At 38.4% G+C, this 23,430-nt stretch overlaps 1 protein-coding gene across 8 annotated transcripts in view; it reads right to left on the reverse strand.

The window, feature by feature from the left end:
- CFAP92 (cilia and flagella associated protein 92 (putative)) overlaps window positions 1–23,430 on the reverse strand; it is a 35,490-nt gene that overhangs the window by 2,906 nt on the left and 9,154 nt on the right. For 3 of the 8 annotated variants that reach the window (XR_008233469.1, XM_052776769.1, XM_052776775.1), the window contains 10 exons: window positions 19,833–19,996; window positions 17,604–17,702; window positions 16,580–16,764; window positions 14,073–14,962; window positions 12,878–13,072; window positions 9,454–9,751; window positions 7,484–7,648; window positions 6,490–6,702; window positions 3,766–3,904; window positions 2,541–2,743 (listed from right to left, as the gene is read on the reverse strand). Coding sequence is in view for 7 of the 8 variants with exons in the window: in XM_052776769.1 (XP_052632729.1) it covers window positions 2,541–2,743; window positions 3,766–3,904; window positions 6,490–6,702; window positions 7,484–7,648; window positions 9,454–9,751; window positions 12,878–13,072; window positions 14,073–14,962; window positions 16,580–16,764; window positions 17,604–17,702; window positions 19,833–19,996 (2,551 nt within the window). In the remaining variant the exon portion in view is untranslated. Of the gene's footprint in view, window positions 1–606; window positions 706–2,213; window positions 2,298–2,540; window positions 2,744–3,765; window positions 3,905–6,489; window positions 6,703–7,483; window positions 7,649–8,323; window positions 8,391–9,453; window positions 9,752–12,877; window positions 13,073–14,072; window positions 14,963–16,579; window positions 16,765–17,603; window positions 17,703–19,832; window positions 19,997–23,430 lie in introns of those variants that run through there. The other 5 variants (XM_052776770.1, XM_052776773.1, XM_052776772.1 and 2 more) reach the window with 5 other exon arrangements.

Consider the following 23,430-nt stretch of genomic DNA (forward strand, 5'->3'; position numbering starts at 1 on the left):
AAATCACAAGCTGATTCCTAGTGTTAAGTGAAAAAAAACCCAAACCAAAACCAAGCAACCAAATAAAAAAAAAAAAACAACACCAAACCCACACAACTGTCAGGTTAGTCAGTAAAGCTAAAGCTCCAGCTTGGAAGTGTCCACAAAGATGTCACAGAGCCCTCGGGGTTTGCTTGCCTAACAAGGGAGTAGAAATATATTGAGCAGAAATTCTCCCAGTAATCAAAAACAAACAGCTGCACCAGACAAGATCTGAGAGAATAAATCTACTCAGAAGCATGATTTGAACGTGAGAAGTGAGCATACCTAAAAGCAGGTGATCAGATTACACTCACAGAAGGCTAAATAAAGCACATGGATTTGAGAGACAGCCCAATATTTGAAGCAGGTACAGGAAGCCTGCATAATGAAAATTTTTTTTAAAAAGTCCATATTTGCTTTTATAGCAAAAAGTGAATCCTGTTAGAGATACAAAGCCTGCACCTAGGAATAGGCGCTATGCACAGACAGACAGACTAGCTTGTGTCAGTCAGTTATCCGATGGGAGGGAGGTACATGGCTGGACCCCAGTGCACCGGGATGAACAACGAAACCTTGGGAAGGGCGTCGGAGCACCTGAGGGCTAGTCCGAGCGATCCCTCTGTGTTCCAGCAACGCTCAGACCTGCACGGATGGTAACGACCTTTCATCAGAGAGCCAGGAATCCTAGTCAGGAAGACAGGGAGGGGAATTACACTGCTTGTATAGTATGGAGGAAAAGCCGCAGCACGCACTTAGCAACCAGCTCTAAGCTGCTACAGCAAAGATTTAAATAAAAAAAAAAATCGGGTGAAGAAGGCAGCGATCTAGAAGAGACAAATCGGCAGAGAACACAATAGCATAAGAATGCTCAAATAGAAGGCAATGGCACTAAACTATCTAGTGGAGCTGAGATACTGTGCTCACCCTTCTGAAAACAAACTTGCATAAAAATAATCAGAAAATAAATAATGTTGTGATAATGTGACACTGCATGTTTAGCTTTAATATATCCAGCATGGTTAAATTCTATGTTCCTTCAGCAAGCCACATCATCCAGCAAGGACGTTTTCTTTCTTTTTCTGTCAGAATTAAAACACTGTACTGGAAAAGGAGGCTAGTTTAGAAATTATTAAAAGCAAGAACTAAAAATATATCAGGAGGGTTTTGTTGTTTGGTTTTGGGGGTTTTTTTTAATCTTTCTTCCAAAGCAGACCCATGGAACTTACTTAATGCGCGTAACATCCATTGTAAAAGATTGTCTTTTTTGCAAAAGAGTAGCCAATTTAGTGAGGCAAGACAGAAATGTCTTCCCATCAGCTATAGTTGGAAGGCTCGAAAAATGTGTTCAAGAAACTTGGGATATGACAGAGTCAAGTCTGAGTGCCATAATTAGAATGATGTCTTTAAGTGCAAGATAGATATAAGTAAGTTATCTAATAAACGAATAGCATATTTATATGCAATCTAGCAAAAAGGGCTCTGCATTGGAATTATAGGAAACAGGCAAAGAGTCGAAGATGGACAAGTTTCACAGTTTGAACAACCAAATCAAAGCAGAGGGCCAAGCAGAGAGAGCACAAAGGGATACGCAGTTCAAAGCCTGACGCTCTAAACTGAGGAGACCAGGCAGCTTGCTGCTGAGTGTCCATTTAATACAAGGACTGGCACTCAGAATATTGAAAAAAAAAAGGGGGGGGGGGAGGGGGGCACAGTGGCAGCAGTGAGTTGGCCTCAAAGGTTTAACTCTGCTTTTGTTACCAACATTCTCGTAGTTCCTGTGTTTGCTTTTCTAGAGCATTTGTAGCGAACAGCAAGCTTCAGTCCCTTTGATCAAAATCAGCTTTAAAAGCACGCTCAGGGTTTGGGTCAGTCATTTAGATACAAGCCCTGACTATGATTCAGCCAACAAAAGAACAGTTAGGTGCAGGCCACCCATACAGCTTTTCATATTAATGAGCACAAATCCTTTAGTCTTGCAGACTGGGGTGTCTGTGGAGGATTTTTGCACCACCAGGCTGAAGTGCAACACTCAGGACATCTATACAGCACTATGATAATCAAGAGAACACATGGCGAGACATTTGGCATCTAGTCTATAGAAGTGCCTCGACCCCTACATTTCATTAGGGGACATTACAATTTCTTTTAGAGCTGCTAAGCCAGCTGGCCAAAAATTGTTCTTCTTTTCTCACCCACTGCACACTGACAGGCAAGGTAGTTAATTGAACAGAAATTCTCCCCCTTCCTCCACTATCTCTGAGCATCAAAGCAAAGAACTAAAAAAAAAAAAAAAAAAAAAAGAAAAAGAAATCATTTTGTGCCTGGGCTGATACATTTTTCTAAGAGCTTTGTTAGATTGAGTCAACCAGTACTATCAACGCCAATTTTAACAAAAATTTTTACTTCCAAAAGTACTGTGCTAAATTAAGAGTGTCACATGTTATCTGCCTTCCACAAAACAGCTGTTGTTGTGCAAAGGTAGGTGCCACGGTCAGTACCCAAAGACAGGTACCCTTTACCTTCAGAATTGGTCCTGCCTTCCTGAGTGAGAATTTCGGAGGTACACCTTGCAGAAGTCCATGGAGCTTCTGTAGCTGAAACCTGGCTCTTGGCCCACACGTGGATAACTCAGCTGCTGTGGAGCGCCGGTGAGCTTTCAGCTTGGTATCATCAAACGTAGTTTGCAGAATCCGAGTAGCATCTTCACAAGGCTGACAACAGACTGTAGAAGAAAAACCAGGCAATGGAAACCAGTTAGATGGAAAAGATATGTTTTGGCTGTTTGAACTAAAAAAGGTAGGCTAAAAACCTCTATTGCAAAGAACACCCTTTCTCACAAGGATTCCACTAGAAGAAATGATACAGTTGTTAGAATAATGGCTAGTGCCCACAGCAAAGACAATTCACTGTCCTGTAGGCTCCATAAAACACACATGAATGTGGAATTAATCCTGACTGCTTCCAAAAGCATTTCTCTGTAGGAAGCACTTGAGAAGTGCACTAAGCAAGTGTTTTGCAAGTTACAGGGTAACAGGCAGCAGAAAAGTTGCTGAAGATGAAAGATTCTAGCAACCACAATATCTATCTTTTTATCTAACCACAAATCTATTCTTTTCTGCTTGTAAATATTCCAGTGAATCTCAGTTGGTTCTGGGCAAAAAGAAACACATGGCAAACTTTTCAAAATACTGTTTTATAATGAAATAAAACTTTGTCTATTACTGTTTGTGGGAGAACGTGAGGTTGTACACTGACCACCTCACCAAGGCACACTACAGGCTGCTGTGACAGTGTGCAGATTTAACTGGCTCATCTCAGGCCCCCTCTGGACCAATTATCTGGTATTGCTTGCAGTCTGTGAGGGACATTTTGTCTGGCTTTAGTAATCAAAACTGATTGTCATCAATCTGTATAAAGGAAGATCAGGAAGCCAACAAAGCTAGCTTTACAGAATAAGCCAAGAAGGATCTATACCTCCCTGTAATATTTTACTATAGGCAAAGGAACTGAGGCTAAGTTGTTGGGTAAATGGAGGGGTAAAATTGGAGTATGGCCAAGGTCTTACATCTTAGGATGCTTCATTTGTTAGAGTACGAACAGTTTTGCTGGAAGTGGATCTTGTTGCTAAACACCTTTGCATTCAAACTCCCTTCCTCAATGGCAGAACTGAACAAGCTTCAGGACCATATGTCAGAGCTTTAAGTTAAAAGCTTTGTGATTAGTTAATTTTAACAGATCCATTACCAGTCTGTGGGGCTGTTGTCATGAAGAGCTCAGGTGGCTTCTTGTAAAGATCAAAATCAATGTGCCGTTTGTCCCAGCTCCATCTGTCTCGTGACAGCACTGGCTCCATGTTAGCATGCAGAGCATTCTCCTGCCATTTCTAAATGAAAATTGAATCCCTTTAAGAAGCTAGGCCAAAATCACCAGGGAGGAATCACATAAAATAAGTTAGCCAGATTCTTGGGTAGCAATCTAACAACTACCATAATAGGAACTTACCAAAGTCCAGACTTCACTACACAGGACCATTTCTCTCTGTAAGTAGCTTTTCAATTTGTTGTGTTTGATACACATGAATAAGAACAAAAATCCATTTTGTGAGCAAGCTGCTGATACTCTAGTACTGAGCTGTTATCTAACATGCAGGCACTTAGAGTATACTTGAGAAACACCTGGCAGGGGATTCAATTTCATCTTTATGCCACATTTTTCTGCAGTGGTATAAAGAATCTGATGCACTTTCCTGTATTTAATACACAGCTACTAAAATCACAGGTGAATGTGGACCATCCCTCTCATCCATGTGATTCCGTATCAATATCCTCCTCCGCACAATGAGACTGTAAGAGGACAGACCCAGTCCAAAAGCTAGCTAGCTAGTTATTTATCTTTTCCCAACAGTAAGAAGTGGGCTGGCTGTACAGAACTGCCAGAACAGCGAGAGCTATACATCATCTCAAGGAGGATATTAAAGCACAGTGCTTTTAGAAAGCAGAAGCTGTCCTAGTGCTTCTAAAAATACAATCATTAAACTACTGGGGCCAAGAGCCCAGGTGTCCCAAGGAACCAGGTGAGAGAATAAGCATGTGCACTGGAATCGTGGCAGGAATATTCATCATCACAATTGCAAAATAGAGTTCAACTTTTTGTGGTCCTCTGACTACCCACTGCTGAAATACCAGTTAGATTTTTTCAGACAAACCTATCCTTCCTAGGCTACAAATTAACTCCCACTGTCTGTTGTTAGCCCTGTACTTTCACTGTTTTACCTAAAACCGTGCCATTAAAGGATAGCTGAGTCACTGCTGAAACTGTATGGAGATACTTTAGGAAATCAGAAGAACTCCAAGAATCTTTTTGCCTCCCAAGGGATGGTGTTACAGAAGATAGCCAAATTCTGTGTTTGAGAAGAAAACCAGAATGGTTGAAGAGGCAATGTATCAGAACCAGACCGCTTCAGAATGAGATCCTAATAGTTTTTTGCTTTTGTTCCACCTTTCAGGTAACATGAATGGTAAGTTCAGAATCAAGCTATCTCCACTGTCCAATATAATGCTGGTCTTGCCCATGAGGTCCCTGCTTGAGCAGAAGGAGCCTCCTTCCTCTTTTCTCTCAGCTCCATGGCTAGCATTGATGCTACACATCTATTGGTACTTCCAGGTTACACTTAGTGTTATTCAGGGTAAGATGTCAGCTCTCTTCCCCTCTCTCATCCCATCACTAGGTGCCAATGGTCAATACAACATACTGATCAACTGCTACACCCACACCGAATATCACCGTCCCCCATTTATTTCAGTTCAGTAACTCTACTGTCAGTCATCAGCTGCTGCAGTGTAAGCCAGCTACTCCTTTTTCAGCTTGTCAGTTTTCGATCGTGTACTGCCTAGCTCCCCTCCTCTTTTTTGTCTCTTCAGCAAAAGGCACCAGCTATTATACTGTACTGGCTGGCTTCGGTTACTCTTGGTCAGTGAATCTTCTCTGCTCCTTCGTGAGAAGATACATTCTCCAGCACGATGGATCAGAAAAAAGCACTTTGTTTTCACTAACCATTTCACTTCAGCTATACTCTAACCTTTTTGAGAAACTACTTTAATTTGTATGAAAAAAAAGATAAATAAAGCCTGAAAATTAAATGAACATGTACACATTCTTGCAAGATACAATAACAAGCCTCCAAGCATTCAGCTTGTTCCACTCTGTGTTGTGACTGTGTTCAATTAATTTGGTAGAATTTACTGATCCTGCACAAAAACCCCCCTGTTCTATTACCTTTATTTCCTCACCTTGCCAATTCTAACGCATATTTTCTTCCTCATGGCAGACTATGTGTGCTTGAGTATGCACAATGCTGAAGACTGTTCAAAACATGGAATTGTAAACTAGTCAAGCTGATGACCCAGTAAAGTGGCAGAAAACTAGAAGCTAAATAGTAAAAACAGGAGAAGGGAGAGAGGACACAGGGCAGGAAGAAACTGATAGAGAACACAGTGGTGGAGAACAAACACCCCATAAAACTGTATACAAACCATAAATAAAAGGTGGAGGAAAAATAAGCAGTGAGGGAATTTGGAAACACGAAGGAAGGCCACAACTAGATTGGCAAATCACGAAGAACAGCCTAGAACCATCCAGAATGCAATATTATGATTTTTCTGACACTAGACCCCACCTGTAAATGTAAAACAAAGCACTCTATAGTCCATTAATACCTGTTAGTACCCAGTTAATATCGTCAAATGGGTTTTCTGTATGTGTTCAGGGTAGAATTTGTGTATCCAAATTGTCACCTGGATAAGCTAGGTGCTGATGTACCCAAATTGCAAATACAGGTGTCACCCTCAAAAGAGCTGCCTAGACTGTACCCCTCAAAAAAGACTTCCATATGTTAAAGCAGCCTGCCTCTTTCAAGTCTCCTAAAATGCTTGAGTTCACTTGGGACTGTTCATTTAAGTTTTCTGTTACCTCACTTAACTCCTCCAGACGTGCCTCATCAGGCATCTGAGGGTGCAGGTTGCTTTCAATACTGCTCTTAAATCCAGGAAATACAAATCCATCTGGTGACAGCCACATACTCTTGGATTTTGCAGAGTATTCCTTACAGGCAGCAACCACATCCACTGGGTCAAACGTGGCTGACAAATACTCATGAGAATAAGTGAATCTGTTCTTTGGTTCCTACAAAAAAAAAGGTTTTTTGCTGTTGTTGTTGTTAATGTGAATTACCCTTTGCTGGAAAAGGAGTCCATAAGGTACAGAACCAGTATCATATCTTTTGTCAAGACTGCAAGTAATCATAGATCAAAAGTATACAAAATATGTATCATTAAATATTTTTTAAAGTTTTTAAACTTCATTCTATTATGATCCAATGATGGATTTAATGACAATTGGTATAATGGGATCTCTGTAAAATAATTACAGAAAGAAATATCTTTAATACTATTTGCGCAAAAAGGGAACTGTAGTTCATACTGTGTTCATGGTACATCATGAACAGTTTTCACAGAGCTACAGTAATTTCCACTACCTGATAAGAAAATAGCATTTGTTATTAAGATTCGAGCCACCTATTCCAACAAAAGCAGATAAATGTGATTTTCAAATGTGCTCTTAAATGTGTTCTTCAAATCACTTAATACTGCATACACCGACGCTGCAATTCCTCAAATTCTCCCACTTATAAATGTGTGGGACGGAGAACTGGAAGTGAACACCTAAGTTATCAAAGTCTACTCTCAAAATGACAGCCCAAGTCACGGAGATGAGACAACTTGACTATAACAAATGGCATTAAGAGCAGAATTTTACACAGCAACAAAGAATACCTCTCAGACTGAGATCCTTTTGGATCCCAACTTCCCTTCCTATGCACTAACATGGGAGTTACTAGTGTGAAACTATTTAATTAATATCTCTTTTTTAAGCCAAGATGTTCCAATTATGTGTCTCAATTTACCTTTGCCATTTCCTGGCGAAGATGCTTCTTTGCAAGTTCTGCAGAATTCAGGCTCTGAGAGCTGTAGTTAAAGACGGATTTGCCATCAACAGGAGAAATCCTGAAAGCTTCAAACTTTGGCTTTTTCATCTTTCCTTTGAGTTGGCATACAGCACCGATGTTAGCCTGCAAACAGAGATTACATGTGAGTTCTGTCTGAATTGGGAATTCAGTGTGTTATGAAAAAATTATAAACAATCAAATGATTCTGTAAACATAAAACCAACTTCAACAAAACAAAACACCCTAAAAAAAAATCTACATATAGATTTATTACATAACAGCTCTTTGTTAATAAAATACTCCACAAAAAGACTCTATTAAAAAAAAATAGCACCACTTCACCCTCGCATAGGATATTCTGCAAGACTAATTGCAGTAGACTGGAGGCAAGCACTCACCAGAGAATGACTTCCACTTACAGATCTAATAGTTGTTCTGGAGAGCTGATGCTCGTCATCTTCAAATGAAATAAGATTAGTTCTTTCATTTTTATGATTCCATTAACACCCCAGCAAATACAGTGACATGGGAAACACCATTCATTAGAACTCTTCAAATTTCTCTACTGACACAGTATAATTAAACCCTAATACCTATTCATTGACTTAAAAACATCATTCTACTGTGTTTACAGTAATTATGGCTTTGAATTCAGACTCTGCCATAATAGGCAATTACAGCAAGCGAGTAAAATTGCATTTTGGATGTCACTTCCCTGTGACGTCCACCTCCCCATGACATCCACTCCCCCCCCCCCCCTTTTTTTTTTTAATCAAAAAGCCTGAAAGGTTACCTTACCTACTATTTAAAAAGAATTTCATATTTTCTTTTCTACAGAGGACTTCCCAGTTCCTCTATTATCCTCCTGATTCAAAAGCATGTATAAAACAAAACGTGGTTAAAACACGTACACTGGGAAAACTGCTAACTTTATACAAGTAACAAAATAACTCTACACTTCATCTGTAGAGAATGATTAGGCCCAAGAGCTCTGCTGCTCTCATCCTCCTATGATGTTATAAATGCAAGTACCAGGAACAATTACTTAACGATTGTCTCCTTTTCTAGCCTTATGTAATACTCCTTTATCAACAGACTAAGACTGAAAAAGGAACTACTTAGGAGTTAAATCTCTTCCAGTATCTCAAGAGACAGTACCCTTATACAGGAACACAGACTTCCACATATCAGGCAAAACCTCTTCGTATTAAAATATATACAGGAAAAAATATTCAGAACTATTCTTCACAAACCACAGTATGGCTAGAGTCCTCAACTAAGCAATATACTCCAAAATCCAATTCAGACTCCCAGGAAACATGCGGGATACCCCTTCTTTGAATGTCTATATTAACAGGAAAGGGTTTAGTTTCAATGCATTTTCTCTGAGGCAACAGAAGGGGCGGGTGGGCACTGGTAACAAGCGAGAAGAGGTTCTAAAATTCTTCACCATTTCCTTAAAGCTCAGCTCAGCTCTGTCTGCAACTGCTTATTTTATTTAGTTAAGAATAAATGCCATCATGGTTGCCCAAAGGCAAGAAGGTCTTTCACACAGCAAGAGAAGAAAGCGCAATTTTCACATGAGCTTAGTTGGCTTGGCCCCCTGCAAGCATCTGAAGCATGGATGACATGCTAAAGCACAATGGGGGAGCTATGGAGAAGAAAGAGACAAAGAAAACTAGGAACCAAACCCAAAAAGAAATTACAAGTCCTTTAATCTGTTTCCTTACCACTCACACAGTGTCTCCTCCTTGCAAAATAAAATTACCCTGCACTTTTTTATCATGTTTCTACAATACCTACAAACACCCTACCAAAAGTTTTTAAGTCTAATGAGTTATTGTTTCAGGAGATAAAGGAGGTGTCGATTAAGGATATGAAGTTTTGCAACTGTGAGGCTTGCCTCTCGCATATTGCAAACTACTCACCACAGTATGGTTTCTCTCAAAAGACATTTTGTCTGCTATTTCTTTCTTCCGCTGCGCATACACTTCATTGTAGTTATCTACTGAAGAATATACTGCCTGTTTCACTCTGCTAACTTTTCCTGGTACTGTACAATCATCAGAGGAAAATGAGAGTAAAGGAGGTTTCTGAGTGAAGAGATCCTCATCAGTTAAGGGAACTCCATACTCGTGACTCAAGACTGTGATCATCTCTGCTGAGGGCAGCAGATCCCCATGAATTACATCCCTCAGTCTCTTACTGTGACAAAGGTAATTGAGCCTACAAATAGACATCAACATTTTATTAGTTTACAAAAACTTTACTGCAATCAAATCATTACAGTTAATATTACTGTGGAAAAACTATACAACCTTCTTGAAACACCTATTTATTAAGAAGTTCAGGTCAGTTCACGTATGCTGGCATTTAGCAGCAATAAAGAAGTTTAGCAGTTTAATAAACCTAGTAGGAATATTCTAGGAATGTTGCTGGCACTAGATTTAGCTGCAAGTTAATGATTAGTTGCTGAATTTCTCTAGCCTCGGGCTGGAAAGGCAATAAAGCAAACTCCCTTCATGCACACTGGTTCTAGTGTGTGACCCATATTTATGTCGATCGCCCACTAAAATCCATCCTGCCTTACCTCTATTTTACGTCTTGTTCTGATCAACTTTCATTCTATATGCCATTCATGACAACGCTTGCCTCACATGTGATTTCTGTTTATTCACTAAATTTGGCCTGAAAAGACTAGTGTCAACACAAAACCAGTTCTAAATATATGACAGCTACTGAGCACTATACACACACTTCATACCTATGCACTTAATTCCATTCTCAGCCTCCCTGGCTCAGGCCATAGCAGAGGCCATGAAATAAAGTGACTCACCTGATAGCCAAACATAGTATTATGATTCCTTGCCAAAAGTGGAAATTTGTTAATCATTTATCACATAGCTATTCTTTATTTCAGCAGAGTAACTTTACAAAGTACTGTAAAAGAATTCAATTGTAAAATTACTACAACATTATTTTCTTACCATTACTTCTGGACAATACATGCAACCGATAACTTTAATTTCAAAGTTGCATCAGCATTAATGACACAAATAGAGTTTGCATTGGTATGTTAAAAAATTACATTGGACACTGTGCATATGGATCACATGCATTAGTTTTCCTACAGTTAAAATTACTTTCCTGGCTAATTCTAGCAGAAGGAAATGTATCAAGAAGCAGCAGTTTCTGTTGTGCACACATGAAACCACTGACTGACTACAGCCAACCAAAAACTAAAAAAACCAGGAGTTCTACAAGTTAGATACTGCTCTTGAACACAGTTCACAGTCTGTATACTCTAGTGAAGAATTTATTTGTATTTCTCTGAATAATTACAGCCACAGCAGAATGAGGGTATTGCAAAAAGGACTAACACCCAAAGCCTGGCAGACATGATTCACCAATCTGTGATGGTGGGTTGCTGAAAAGAGCTGGTGTCTAGAAGGACATTGTCTCAGCCACAAAAGATGCTTTTACTGAGGTTCTCTCTAATTTATAGCAACGAGTACTATGAAGTATAGTAATCATTCCTGCAGCTTCACTTCTCTCTAGTGGAAAAATAACCCCTGCATTTAAAATTATCCCAGCCATCCCAAAACCTTCACTTTCACTGTAGGAACCTGAGCTGCAGCTATCTAGCAAGCTGTGTACAGCAGCTAACCTGCTGATTTAATTTTTTCTTTTTTTAGACAGGACATACTACAGTAAAATTTCACAAGAAAATTAACTACCAAGCATCTAAAATATGCAGTATTATGTTATTTTCTACCTCAAATATTGCCAGCATATAGGTTAAGGAAGAAAGGTACCTACCAACCATCATCAAAGAAAAAAAAAATAAAAAGAAAAAGGGACTTTTAAGGACATCACAGTGATGGCCACCAGTCACCTTCATATTGTATTCTTTTCCTCACCATCTCACAGAATAAACATGAAACAAATTACAGATATGTGAAGAGGTACCCAAGTTACATGCAGATCATTAGAATGAATATACTTCAGAACTTGAAGTGTAAAGGCCTGGCTCTTCATTAGCTTAATGAAGTTAAGTTTCATTAGTTGTCAGCAAATAAACAGTTCTTGCACTTGAATAGGTCAGCCAACAAGGGGAAACAGATAGGTATACTAAACCAGCCTGCTAGATTAGAGGTGTACTGCATTCATTTTTCAGCAACTGCCTTGACATACACAAAATAAAACTTGTAGCAGACACGTAATCCATACGTAATACACATTACTGAATATGTTTTACCAAAAAGCAAGCATGTGGGAGGGCAAGGGGTAAGGCTGCTATGAGATTGCATGTATATTATTGCACACTAACAAGATTTTTTCATGAAATCAGACTGATGTCTAGGAGACATTCACTCTTTCTTGTCTCAGGACTAAATGTCCCCATTCATTTCAAATATGCTTTGCAGGATTTCAGTTCAGAAGTTAATCTAAACAAGTCAGTCTATTTCTAGCAAGAAAGAAAGTAATCACAGTTCATCTCTGCTTTCTAAACCCAAGTTGCTCATACCAAAGATGGATGGTACCTTTTTCCACCTCTCAACAGATGTGTCTTAATTTACAAATAAATAAACAAACAAAAAAAACACACATAGAAATTTTTTCATAGATTAGTAAAATAGATAGAAATGCATGCACGTAAGACTTCACTCACTTTCTTTTTCTTTAAGCCATCTCACAAGGTGTAATATCAGAGATGCTTTAAGGCAAACAGCTGTGAATACCTGCATGCTGACAAAGTGAGCAACCTGGCAGAGATCCAGCAATAACTCATGCAGCAAAACCCCCAAACAAAAAGCCAAGAACAGGAAACGTGTTCTCCCGACTCTCACAGAACTCTTCCTTTCTCTAGTTACTGTAGGAAAACAGTTCTTAGAATTCCCCACTTAGTTTAAGGGACTTTCTGGCTCTACCAAGTCCTATTTGGCCGCCTCCATTACTCCATCCTACACCACCTCTATGAGAACAGAGCAGAGAAGTAAATCCTTCCCAGCTGATGCTTCTGACAAAGGAGTTTTCTCTTTCTTCTATTTGTATTATATTCAGATATTTTCTTATATACTATCCTACTGATACACCTCTCTTCTTTACAAATTATTAACTCCTGCCCAAGCTAAGAGTGGGCTCACCGATACCACTATGTCAGCAGTTAGAAAACCATGCTCTTCTGTCTTACCACACCTGACCTAAAATCTGAATTACCCATTGGGCCCACAGGCTGCTTTCATCAGGGAAAAGATATCCAAGAGTATTATTTTTTGTATTAACTATTCACTCTACTTTGCTAACATTTCACTTCCTAATTTCTTGACTATGAATCTGGACGAGTCATACCTGGACAAGGCTTGGAAACATGCCCAAGGAACCATACCTCTGACATAAAGCAGAGGCTGTTTCATTATCGTGAAGAGGGGCTGACAGAGGCGGAAATGATAAAAGATAGCTTCCAGGTCTGTATACCGGCGCTGATGGAAAGACAGTTGTGAGTTATACAGTATTTCCAGTTGTCCATCTTCACGTCTGTAAGTTCTGTAACAAAGTACCCCAATCACAAGGTTAAAACAATCAGGCCCTATCTCAGGTTTCCTCAGTTCTGCAGCACAACTACTCTCTCTAATGAAACTGCTCTGCTTTCATCCTTTAGATGGAACCTCTTACGGCCTTTGCTTCACACGAACTGTTCTGAAAAAATTATTTTGGACAAAATTACAAAGCATATATCAAAACTCTCACAACATAACTGAGTTGCATATGTTTTCTTTTTAAGCCACATGGCAAACATCTGAAAGGAAGCTCACCTCAGTTCCATCAGTGTTGTGCCCTTTAACACCCTTATTACCGCTACAAAAGCATTATATAAATATTTCTACTACAGATACCAAAATTGATACTGCAGCAATAAAACAAAGCTTCAATTTAGGTTACAGGTGAGCACTGGCAAGAGACAACCTTTCATGCAATAAATAATTACAGTAACTGCAATGAAGTGACTTGCATTAAAAAAAAAAAAAACAACAAAACAACAAACCACCACAGGAAAGCTTTAAAAACATGCTACAGTGCTGGAAAAAATATAAATTATTTTTTAGGCATGAAATTTGAGTGAGACATTCTCTTTGAATTCAACACATTTTCCCCTAAACTCAAAAGAAGAAACAGCTTGAAGTCCAGCTTCCTCATAGTGACTATTTTGTTTTAGATCCCATTAAGTATTTTTCTTGTTACTCAGAATTGGCAGATTATAGTGCTGTTTCCACAAACCAAGCAGCAGCTTAACAAAAAAAAGTACATGCTGCCATCCTTCTTTTAACTTTACATGGATGATCTGTGGTGTGACGTGATAAAGATGACAAGATTATGCCTCAAGTGAAGCAGCCACTGGGACTCATATCCACTAAAACCTCACAGAAAGCATCAGCTATGTAGTTGCCCATACATCTTTGTATAGAAAGGGATGGGGGAGGTATAAATCAAATTAAAATCTCTGAATCTAAGGAAATAACTGATGAAAAATGTCAGAATCTCCTACCTTTCAAGGTGTCTATCCCATAGTCTCCTGATTGCTTTGTCTTTTAATCCCTCCAAGACAAGGACATGACTTGCTCCATCCAGTAAGTGAAAACCAGTAACAATATCCAACTCAGAAAATTTCTCAAGTGTGGTTTTCAGTTTTAATGCAGCAAGAGCCATTCCGATTAAGTGTACAGGATAGCAGTCCAGCTGGAGGGCTTTAGCATTGATTTCTGTAATTTCTTCCACCAAATCATGTAATAAAGATGAATTATTGTAGTCAAAAATGTAGATTATACAACCATATGGGAAATTTGTGACTTGAGCATCAGCAATTTCTGCATGCATTCCCAACGGCACAGCTATTTCCACTCTTACTTTCAAAAGTGAGTCTGATTCCAGATAATGTCCCGTAGGTAGCAGGGAAGGACTACTCACTGATCCTGTTCTCTTCTTTTTTTCATCCTGCTCACTGAAAGCAGCTGTATCTGGAGCTGAGCAGCTACGAATGGGAGCACTGATAGCCAAGTACTTTCTACCCAACAATAAATCAGTTAGACTGACTTTAGCTACCCCATGTGGATGCCACACTTTGTTCTTTGTAAAAGAATTACAGATTGTGGATTTGCAAGCAAGGAAGCTCACCTTACCCACTTTTTCATCTGCATCATCTTCCCCAAACAAACAGGGCTTTTTTGTGTTGTTTTCCATGTTTCTATCCCGGTCATGAACTTCAATCTCCAGAGGTGGACCTCTAAGACACCTCTGTAATTCCCCAGGTTTCATCGTCCCTGTCAGAAGTACATTAACATCCTTAAAGTAGACATGAGTTCCATGGACTTGTCCATGAGTTTGATGAGGTGGAAAGTTATGAAATTTGTATTTGCAGTAGGTGGGAACACACAATCTCTAAAGAACAAAAAGATGAGGAGAAACAGATATTTGCAGCGTTAACCTTTTTCCTTTTTATTTTTAACCTCACAGAACAATCAGCTTTTCTAGTAAAGAAGGTATGGGGGATGTACTTTGTAACACGAACTATGGTCTTCCAAGGCAGCAGAGGCCATTCTACATGTCTGGATCCTGCGTTTTGGGAATATACTGTCTCCTTCATTTGCCGGTCCTCAACTTTGTTGACTTTCCAAATATGTCTGAAAAACTCTCGCTGTTTCTAGATCATTAAAGGAGCATGCTGGGGACTGCAATGGCTCCTAGATCTTTTTTGTTCCTCCTTACGCATTCATCTGTAGGATTCGAGGCCTAAAATAAATGCCTATAGCTAAAAGTTATGAAATTCAACAAGTATCCAGAGATACTGTAGGGAATGGAGATACTGTAGGGAATGGACTGTATGATCTTCGTTATTAGCCATTTGTTTACAAATCTGGGGAAGCAAACAGGGGGATTCACTCCACAATACTTGTTGCGGTTCCTCCATGTTAGCATCCATCAGCATTACGGCAGCCTGCATGGAGTGGAGGCTACCTGTCAAGGACTATCCTGACAACCGCAAATCTGAAACAGTTCATTATTTCATACAGTATCCCACCTGGCAAGGGAAACAAAGTCAAAACTTCTGTGGTCACTCTTCAAATCGCATTAGAAACTACAGAGTGGTTTTTTCTCCATTATTTATTACGTTGCGCAGTTACTGACATTTTCCCTGTTTCTCTTCGTAAATTCAGGCTAGTTCGCCTAGCCTGTCATAAGCCCTGCAGTGTAGAACTCCACCACAGAACTATATGCGCTATTATAAAGTTCCTGACATAATATTATTAAACTATTTTCACAAAAACAATAACAAAACATCCTACTAATGTGAACCAGATCTTTCATATACTATTCCCTTATAATTCCACCTCAGACGGGGATCAACAAAATAGCTCCTAAAATCAAAGGTCTTTGACTTTAATTTCACTTTCACATCAACAATATAAAATGCTCAGAAAAGAGCCTTTTTAAAATAACATTTCTTTAAGCCTAAAAATGCAACCATTTGACAAAAGAACGTATTTTCTAACTCATCTCTCAAAATTTACAAATATAAGACCAAAAACTTTATATTGTCACCAATATAGAACTTCTTTCATGCACAGCATTTTTTAAGGTGTGAAACATTTGCTATTTTTTTAAGTGAAATGATATTTTTAACACAGGAATAGAAGTTGTCCTAACAAGCAAGTCAACACGCACTGACCTGTCAGCAAATTGTTTCAAACAATATAGCACTGCAACTGAACTAGATCTTCTCTGGTTTACTCAAGATCCACTGCTCAGAAATCAAAATAGGATAACTATATATAAATTATTGCCCTTGGAAAACACAAGGATTGCTGTTTTGCTACCAGTGCCTATGATATGTAGGCACTAATCTGGCCACATGTTTTTCAGGAAATATGTTAGTCATATTCTCCAATTTTGCTACTAATAAGGAAAGTTATCTTTAAAACTATGCCCATATTTTAAGCAAAGCTACTTGAGGGTAACAAGGAAATTCCTTCAGAAAGAAGTAGCAGTATGTGTTACCTGCAGCACTTCTATTGGTACAGGTGTGTTTGGGAGGCAGGTAGCTGAATTAATCCTTATAATCAGTGGATTTAATTCATGTCTTTGTCTTTCAGACAGAAGAGGTGTTTCCACAGTGAAAGTCATGTAAGCATCTAAAATTTTAGCATTATTTTCTGCCAGACGACTGATCACTGACTTTTCTCCTTTTTAAACATAGAAAATTAAATATTGTTATAGAAGCAATCCCATCAAGGCACCCATATTTGATGCAATTAATTACAAACCTCCACTGAATTTGTATTAAAACAAAAGTGTTGTTTTAACTGCTTCAAATATTATTTATCTTCTACAGTAGGAAGAAAATACTCCTCAAAGCAGTATCAGAACCCCCACTTGGGCTAACTGCTGAAAGCACACACAAGTTTATTTCTTTTTAAAGCTGCAAATATACAGTTCACATAAACACAAAAATTAAAGCAGTCCAGAAACTCTTCATCAAAATTAAACTCTTTGTTAAAGGCAAACAAGCACCTTTAAACAAACTGGCAGCTTTGGCACATCCATACACTCGGCAGCTGAGTTCCATGCTGCATAATGTATGGCTATTTTTGTCAGTGTGCACAGAACAAAGGGGAGATTTAACTCACTACACACAAAAATAGGACAACATATATTAATAATGAATGTTAATCTAGTCACAGTCAGAAAACCACAGAAATAACACACTCTACTCTGACCAATATCCCACTTTCAACACCTTCTAAACCAAGCAAGATACAAGAGCTTAGATGTACAAACAGGGCAGAAGTACTTTTGACATCCTGCCCTTCAGAGCACACAGACCTCTGAACACGTCAGCCCCCCCCCAGATCTAAACCAAATCCCAAGTCTTTCTTAACCAGACAGTTTTTACCCAGAATGTGAAATTCCCTAGGGATCTTTCAAGCCAGTTTCCACCAGGCAGACCCACCAGCACAGACACTTCAGAGGAGGAGACATGGAGTACGCCTAGCATGTCGCTCCGTCCCTAACAGCATAATACCTGCGAGGAGAGGCATGACATCTAACTGCAGTGAAGCAATGCCATATTTCTCTGCCATAGTAGTATCAATGTTTCTTTTAGGACCAGAACCTCTTCTACCTGTTGATGGAAGGGAGGCAGGGTTGGACTGAGTAGGAAGGAGGAGACATTTTCTTGCAATTAATCAAAGAAATAATTTTAAATTTACTGCAGTAGGTGGCATAATTCAGTATCGTCCTTAGACAAAGACATTGATTATACACTTTGACTAGTGTATAGCCAACTTAGGCTAGTATTTCAATACGCTCAAATTTCCATTGCACAGTCCACTACACTACATATGGAATCCCTACTTTATAAGAAAGTTAAATTTGCAACAGCAAGCACTGGAATTACCAAAATTAAATTTATCTTTGCCACCTTACTATTCTTTCCTTGCATATATGCATTATGACACATATACAGTACTCTCTGTGATACGCATTCTATTGTTTCCAGAAACCGGTATTTTGTAACTTCACAGCTACAAAACAGGAATATTGTCATTCCTTTACCTCACGAGGATACCATGAAGACAAACTCCTTCATCTTTGTCATTTTCTTAGAGGCTAAGTAATTATTCCCAAATTCCTTTCGCCCAGATCCAGTCTTTATCCAGCTAGTAAAAGCACAGTCAGTCCTAGCCTCAAGTGTATAAATCCTAGCTTCAGATGCTTTGTCCCATCAGTTAACTAAGCAAGGACAGAATTTCAGCACAAGTAGTTTAAGTTTGACAAATTGCAGCAAGTGAACACAGCAACTTAAAAGAAGAACTGCAGAAATATTAATGATGCTGGTCCTGATTTATTATTATTCCTATAATAAAAGGAATGGCAGAATGTTTTAAGGACAAATTTAACAGTCAAATGGAAGGAGAGAGAGGTGTGCAACGTATTACTAAGCTTTATCTTTTAATCACAACAGTAATGTGACATGACATATTAGCAGTACCAAAATTGCACTGCAGAAAAAACCAGTCCACTCTGAACAAAAGCAAAACGATAACATAGAGAGCTCCCTACAAAGTGCGTAATTGTTTATCGAAAGCTCGTAAACGAAAGTTCCAACTGCCTTAATTTTGAAGAAATAGCATATGGAAGTTTGAGAGAGAATGATGACATAAGTCATGGGTCTTCAGAGTCACGGGAAGGAAAGACCAAACCAGAGCCACAAGGTAAACGGAGCAGATGTGGTTGAGGGTTAAGCTCTTCTAATACACCTCTGTGCTGCAACCTGAGCTGCCCACCACCATGTGCGTGCACACAGGAGGGCTCCAAAATGCCTGCCTATTTCTCTGCATGCCCCATTCTGCATTAGTATTTTCTTTACTACTCTTCAAAAGGTCTGTCCATAAAAGCAGGAGCACCAAACTCTATCACAGTACAGCAACAGAAAACAGCTGTCAAGTAAAGATTTGGTTGATGCTATTTGGTGCATTTGCTTATTTTGACAGAATGGTACTACAACTGAATGTTATCATTCATGCCCGGTGATGCTTATTGATAAGCAAATGTACTTTTTATAATGTGTACTGGGGGCAATGTGTACTGCAACCCTGCGATGCCGTGCTAGTTTTTGCCCAGACAAGCATGCTATTTAACACGGGCGAGTTAATATATGCTCTAATGTCCATTATCACAGTGGTTATCATCTCCTTCCATCTTTCATAGGGCCTTCGTCAATTGTAAGCTACAGATGAGAGAGCAAAATATCACTCAGTGGGGCTGTGGTTTTTCATTTAACATAATGAGCTAGCACTGGAAATAAAAATGGGCCATAAACTACAGATCAAAACCTGGCCTCTAGTAGGAAAAGCAATGCAAGTGATACGAAACAACAGCTTGATAATTTTGCAGTTGGAATAGTTGTGTTGGCTCCAACATTACTCTTTAACTGTTTTACAAATTTCATCACTGCACACCCAAGTCCCTTGCAAATACCCATCACTTCACCCCTGGAACACCCCAAGTGGTAGAAAAGGACCATCATCATCCCTGTTTCACACTACAAGCTAAGGAAACTGAAAAAGAAAGTTTTATTAGCTGCTGAAGAAACACAGAAGGCTCACAGCAGAGATGAGACTAAAGCACAGGTCCAATAACTATTTTTTTGTTTTAACCTTGAATTCTTTAAAAAAAAAGAAAAAAGAAGATAAACAGAATTCCATATCTACCTTTTCAAATCTAGTCCATAGTTCCATCCAGAACTTACCATTTGTGGTGGCTGTTTCGTCTGCTCCATATGTCACATTTCCCACATTATTATTTGTTTTCTCAGTTTCTTTTGAAGTTGAATTAACTGGAGGACCAGCAACTGCTTTCTGCTTCAGAAGTTGGGCCTTATCCAGAAATCTGTTTTTTGCAAATATCACACTTCTGAAAACATTAAAAAGATCTGAAGTTATTTAAGAAATATGAAAAATAAATCCCTGCCATGCTAATGATTCCACCAAAACAATTTTTTGGGAAAAAAAAAAAATTCAAGTCTAAAAGAGCTCAATTGCCAGAATATAAACGTAAAGGATATCAACAGGATACATGGTCCTTCTCTTTTGAGTAAGAGACCAAGTTAAGTACCTGAAGACATGCATAAAGTAAAACATCTTGTACTACATACTACAATACCTTACTTGCAGATTTTTCTGTACATCTGCTTTGCTTTTTGAGGAAAGAGAAATACATCTGTTCTGTAACTGCTGACATTTGGTATACCCTGTTACACAATTACAGATAGACCAGAAATCTAGAATTAATACAGTTTTGCTCTATTACAGGAGGAACTGCCTTCTTAGGGGGGAAATGCAGCTAGGAATGCTGTCACTTACATTTCAGCATTAACAAGTTTCCCAAACTTTGTAATATCAGCCACTGCTGTCAATGGTTCTTCACAAGACATCACACATTTTATTCCCTGAAGTACATACATTTCTTACAAATCTGATATATTATTGCAGCTGAAAAATTAATATTAATCAGAAACAGCAGAAAAGGCTGTTTAACAGAGGTGAATCTCACCACATTTTAAATCTCCCAATTAAGTGATTTTGTTGTCCCTCTCTTCAGATCACTGTTATATATTGTACCTGGAGGGCGGTAGTACAAGACATACTGCAGCAAAATTGTTTTATCTCTGAAGAATGCATTCAGCCCTAAAGATTCCTCACAATGGGGTGACAGAATTGGTGGTAGAATTTTATATGCAGTTCAAGGAAATACAATGTCTGTCCAATAAATTTTTACATCAGTAGTCACAAAAACTGGTCACTGTTTTACTTAGCTTTATAGGCATGATTTATAATAATAGCAGTTTGAAAATATTTTGAAAACATTTGATGATGTTTTGAGAGGTACAATGTTTAATAATGAAATAACTATAGTGCGATATATATAGACAGATGCGTGCAGTCTACTCTTTTACACACATATTATGACATTCATTTATTTTTTTAAGACTTTAATCTAACAAACATTTTATTGCTAATGACATAGACTACAAGAACTCCATGTCATCTAGTCATCTCTGAGTGCGACTAGCATTATATGCTTGGGACACAAAGTCCAACTCTCCCTGACTAGTGCCCCCACAGCTTCTCACAATGATTGCTTTAAGGCTTTCTGGTGCTGATTATTGTCTCCAGATTATCATATTCAATCTACAGCATTTTCTCTCAGATTTATTAATATCTGCAACATCTTCCTTTTATCCTTGGCATTAAATCTTTCAAACATCCTTTCTTCCTCCTCCTCCCAGGGATTTTAATCTGAGAGGTCCAAGTTCTGCAGCTGCTTCACAAACATTATTTTAATTCAGACAGGCATCCATGCAGTGAGCAACGAATCAAGACTGTGGCTGTGAAGCTTGAAGTAATGTATGTTTACAGCACTAAAAATAATAATTCATTACCCAGATTAAGCCAAGCATTTCCCAAATAACTCTACCTATCCTCAGAGATGTTTCAAAAAGGATCGTAGTAATAGCTGGAGTGGGGAGAGAGAAGGTTGGTTGTGTGGTTTTGCAGCACTAAAAGTGATCAATATTAAAAATACAGCTTTCCGAGATCTTTGTATTCCTATGAAACACAGTCAAAATTGTTAATATATGTAATGTTAACTAAGTAGTGAATGACAGACTGTCATAATTGCTTTGGGAACAAAAAAATCTAAATAAAGTTTACATGTGGTTTTATAAGTAAACCATCATGCTAAGAAAAAAACCAAACCTGCTAAAACTAAAAACAATAAGGCTGTTTCATTTGCCTCAATTAAAAATAAATAAATAAATAAATCACTGCAAAGAGTCAGAGACCCTAGAGACCATCACTATATATAGGAACCTCCAGGTGTTGGGAATAAATGAAGGAAACTGTAGTGTGGAGTTCACAGGGGTAACATGGAATTTATTGGTGGATTTGTTGGAAACCTCCCCACTGCAGACTGAAAAAGCATAGAGGATATCAGACCATATGTGGGCATTTCCAGCAATATTAAGAATTTTTCTGGAACCAATTTGAGAGAAGCAATGCAGCATACAATTATTGTGACTATCATATTTCCTGGCTGTAGGCTTTTGACACAAAATGAGGGAAGAAGGAAGCTGATTCTTTAGAAAAACAAAGATACTTTTCCAGGTGTGCAAAGGAGCAGCAAAACTTTGCCAATAAAATTGGTAAAATATAATCTCCTGAATCTCAGATTTGCTTTTAGAGTAAACATGTAGGCTGCTTGTCAGGTAACTCACTAGTCCTCCAAAAGGAATGATCATGATAATAGTTCTTTCAACATGAAGCTAGAAAGAAACATCACCACAGTCACAATACAGGCAGAATGAGAATGTTCAGGTATATGAAAGAGCAACAGTGATGTAGGTAAGGATATAATATTCATTCATTTTATCCTGTTTGAGCTTCACTTTGAAGAGGTAAATTTTTCCAGACGAACTAATATCCTGATAAAGATTCTTACATAGCTCTTGTGTCATTAGACTGTAGTACCTCTCAACATGTTTCCAGTAATGATTTTGGAGGGGTTTAGAAAACTATTAGACTATTTCTACCCCAAAATTATTTCTATTCCAATTAATCTGTACTGAAAGTTAAGTTTGCACGAAGACTAGACACATGCTCTTAATTTTTCAAAATACTGATCTCATTTGTTCATGTTTCACCAGAATGTTGTTACTGACACGACAGATAGCATAAATGCATGCAAGGGAACTACAACAGCATAAGGAACTACACTTTCAGACTTAAACTGGACAAATACCCTTCAAATATTCCGATACTTCAGATGCTTACAAAATGCAGAGCAAGTCCAAAGTAAGGCAATGCCCTGGGGTTCTACATTAAATCTTACACAAGATGGACACCCATTTTTGAGCAGAAAGGACATGCTCATGGGACACAAAGCAGAAACCATTTACACTCTGAGTTACACAGCAAGGGAGTAAAAACCCTACTTAGCTTCAAAAACACCAACTCACATTTGCACTGAGTATCTCCTCCCATAAGCCATTAACAAATAAAATCCCATTCTAAAGGTTGTTTTTTCATTTCTATTATCACAAACAGATATGTAAGATACAAACACACTAGCCCAACTGATTCTAGCAGTTACGAAGCTTCAGAGGGCCCCATTTTATTTTATCGTGCAATCACATGGTATTTACTTTCATATTCAAAAATACAATGCAGAAGGAAATAGCTCAGATAGCAAAGGCTATAGAACAGGAAGTGTCCATTTAATCTACAAACCAGGAACTGAAGACTGTTAAAAACAGGACAGGCAGCAAACCAAGAATTATGCAGGACAAT

The sequence above is a fragment of the Harpia harpyja genome, chromosome Z (assembly GCF_026419915.1).
Source record: "Harpia harpyja isolate bHarHar1 chromosome Z, bHarHar1 primary haplotype, whole genome shotgun sequence".
NCBI lineage: Eukaryota > Metazoa > Chordata > Aves > Accipitriformes > Accipitridae > Harpia > Harpia harpyja.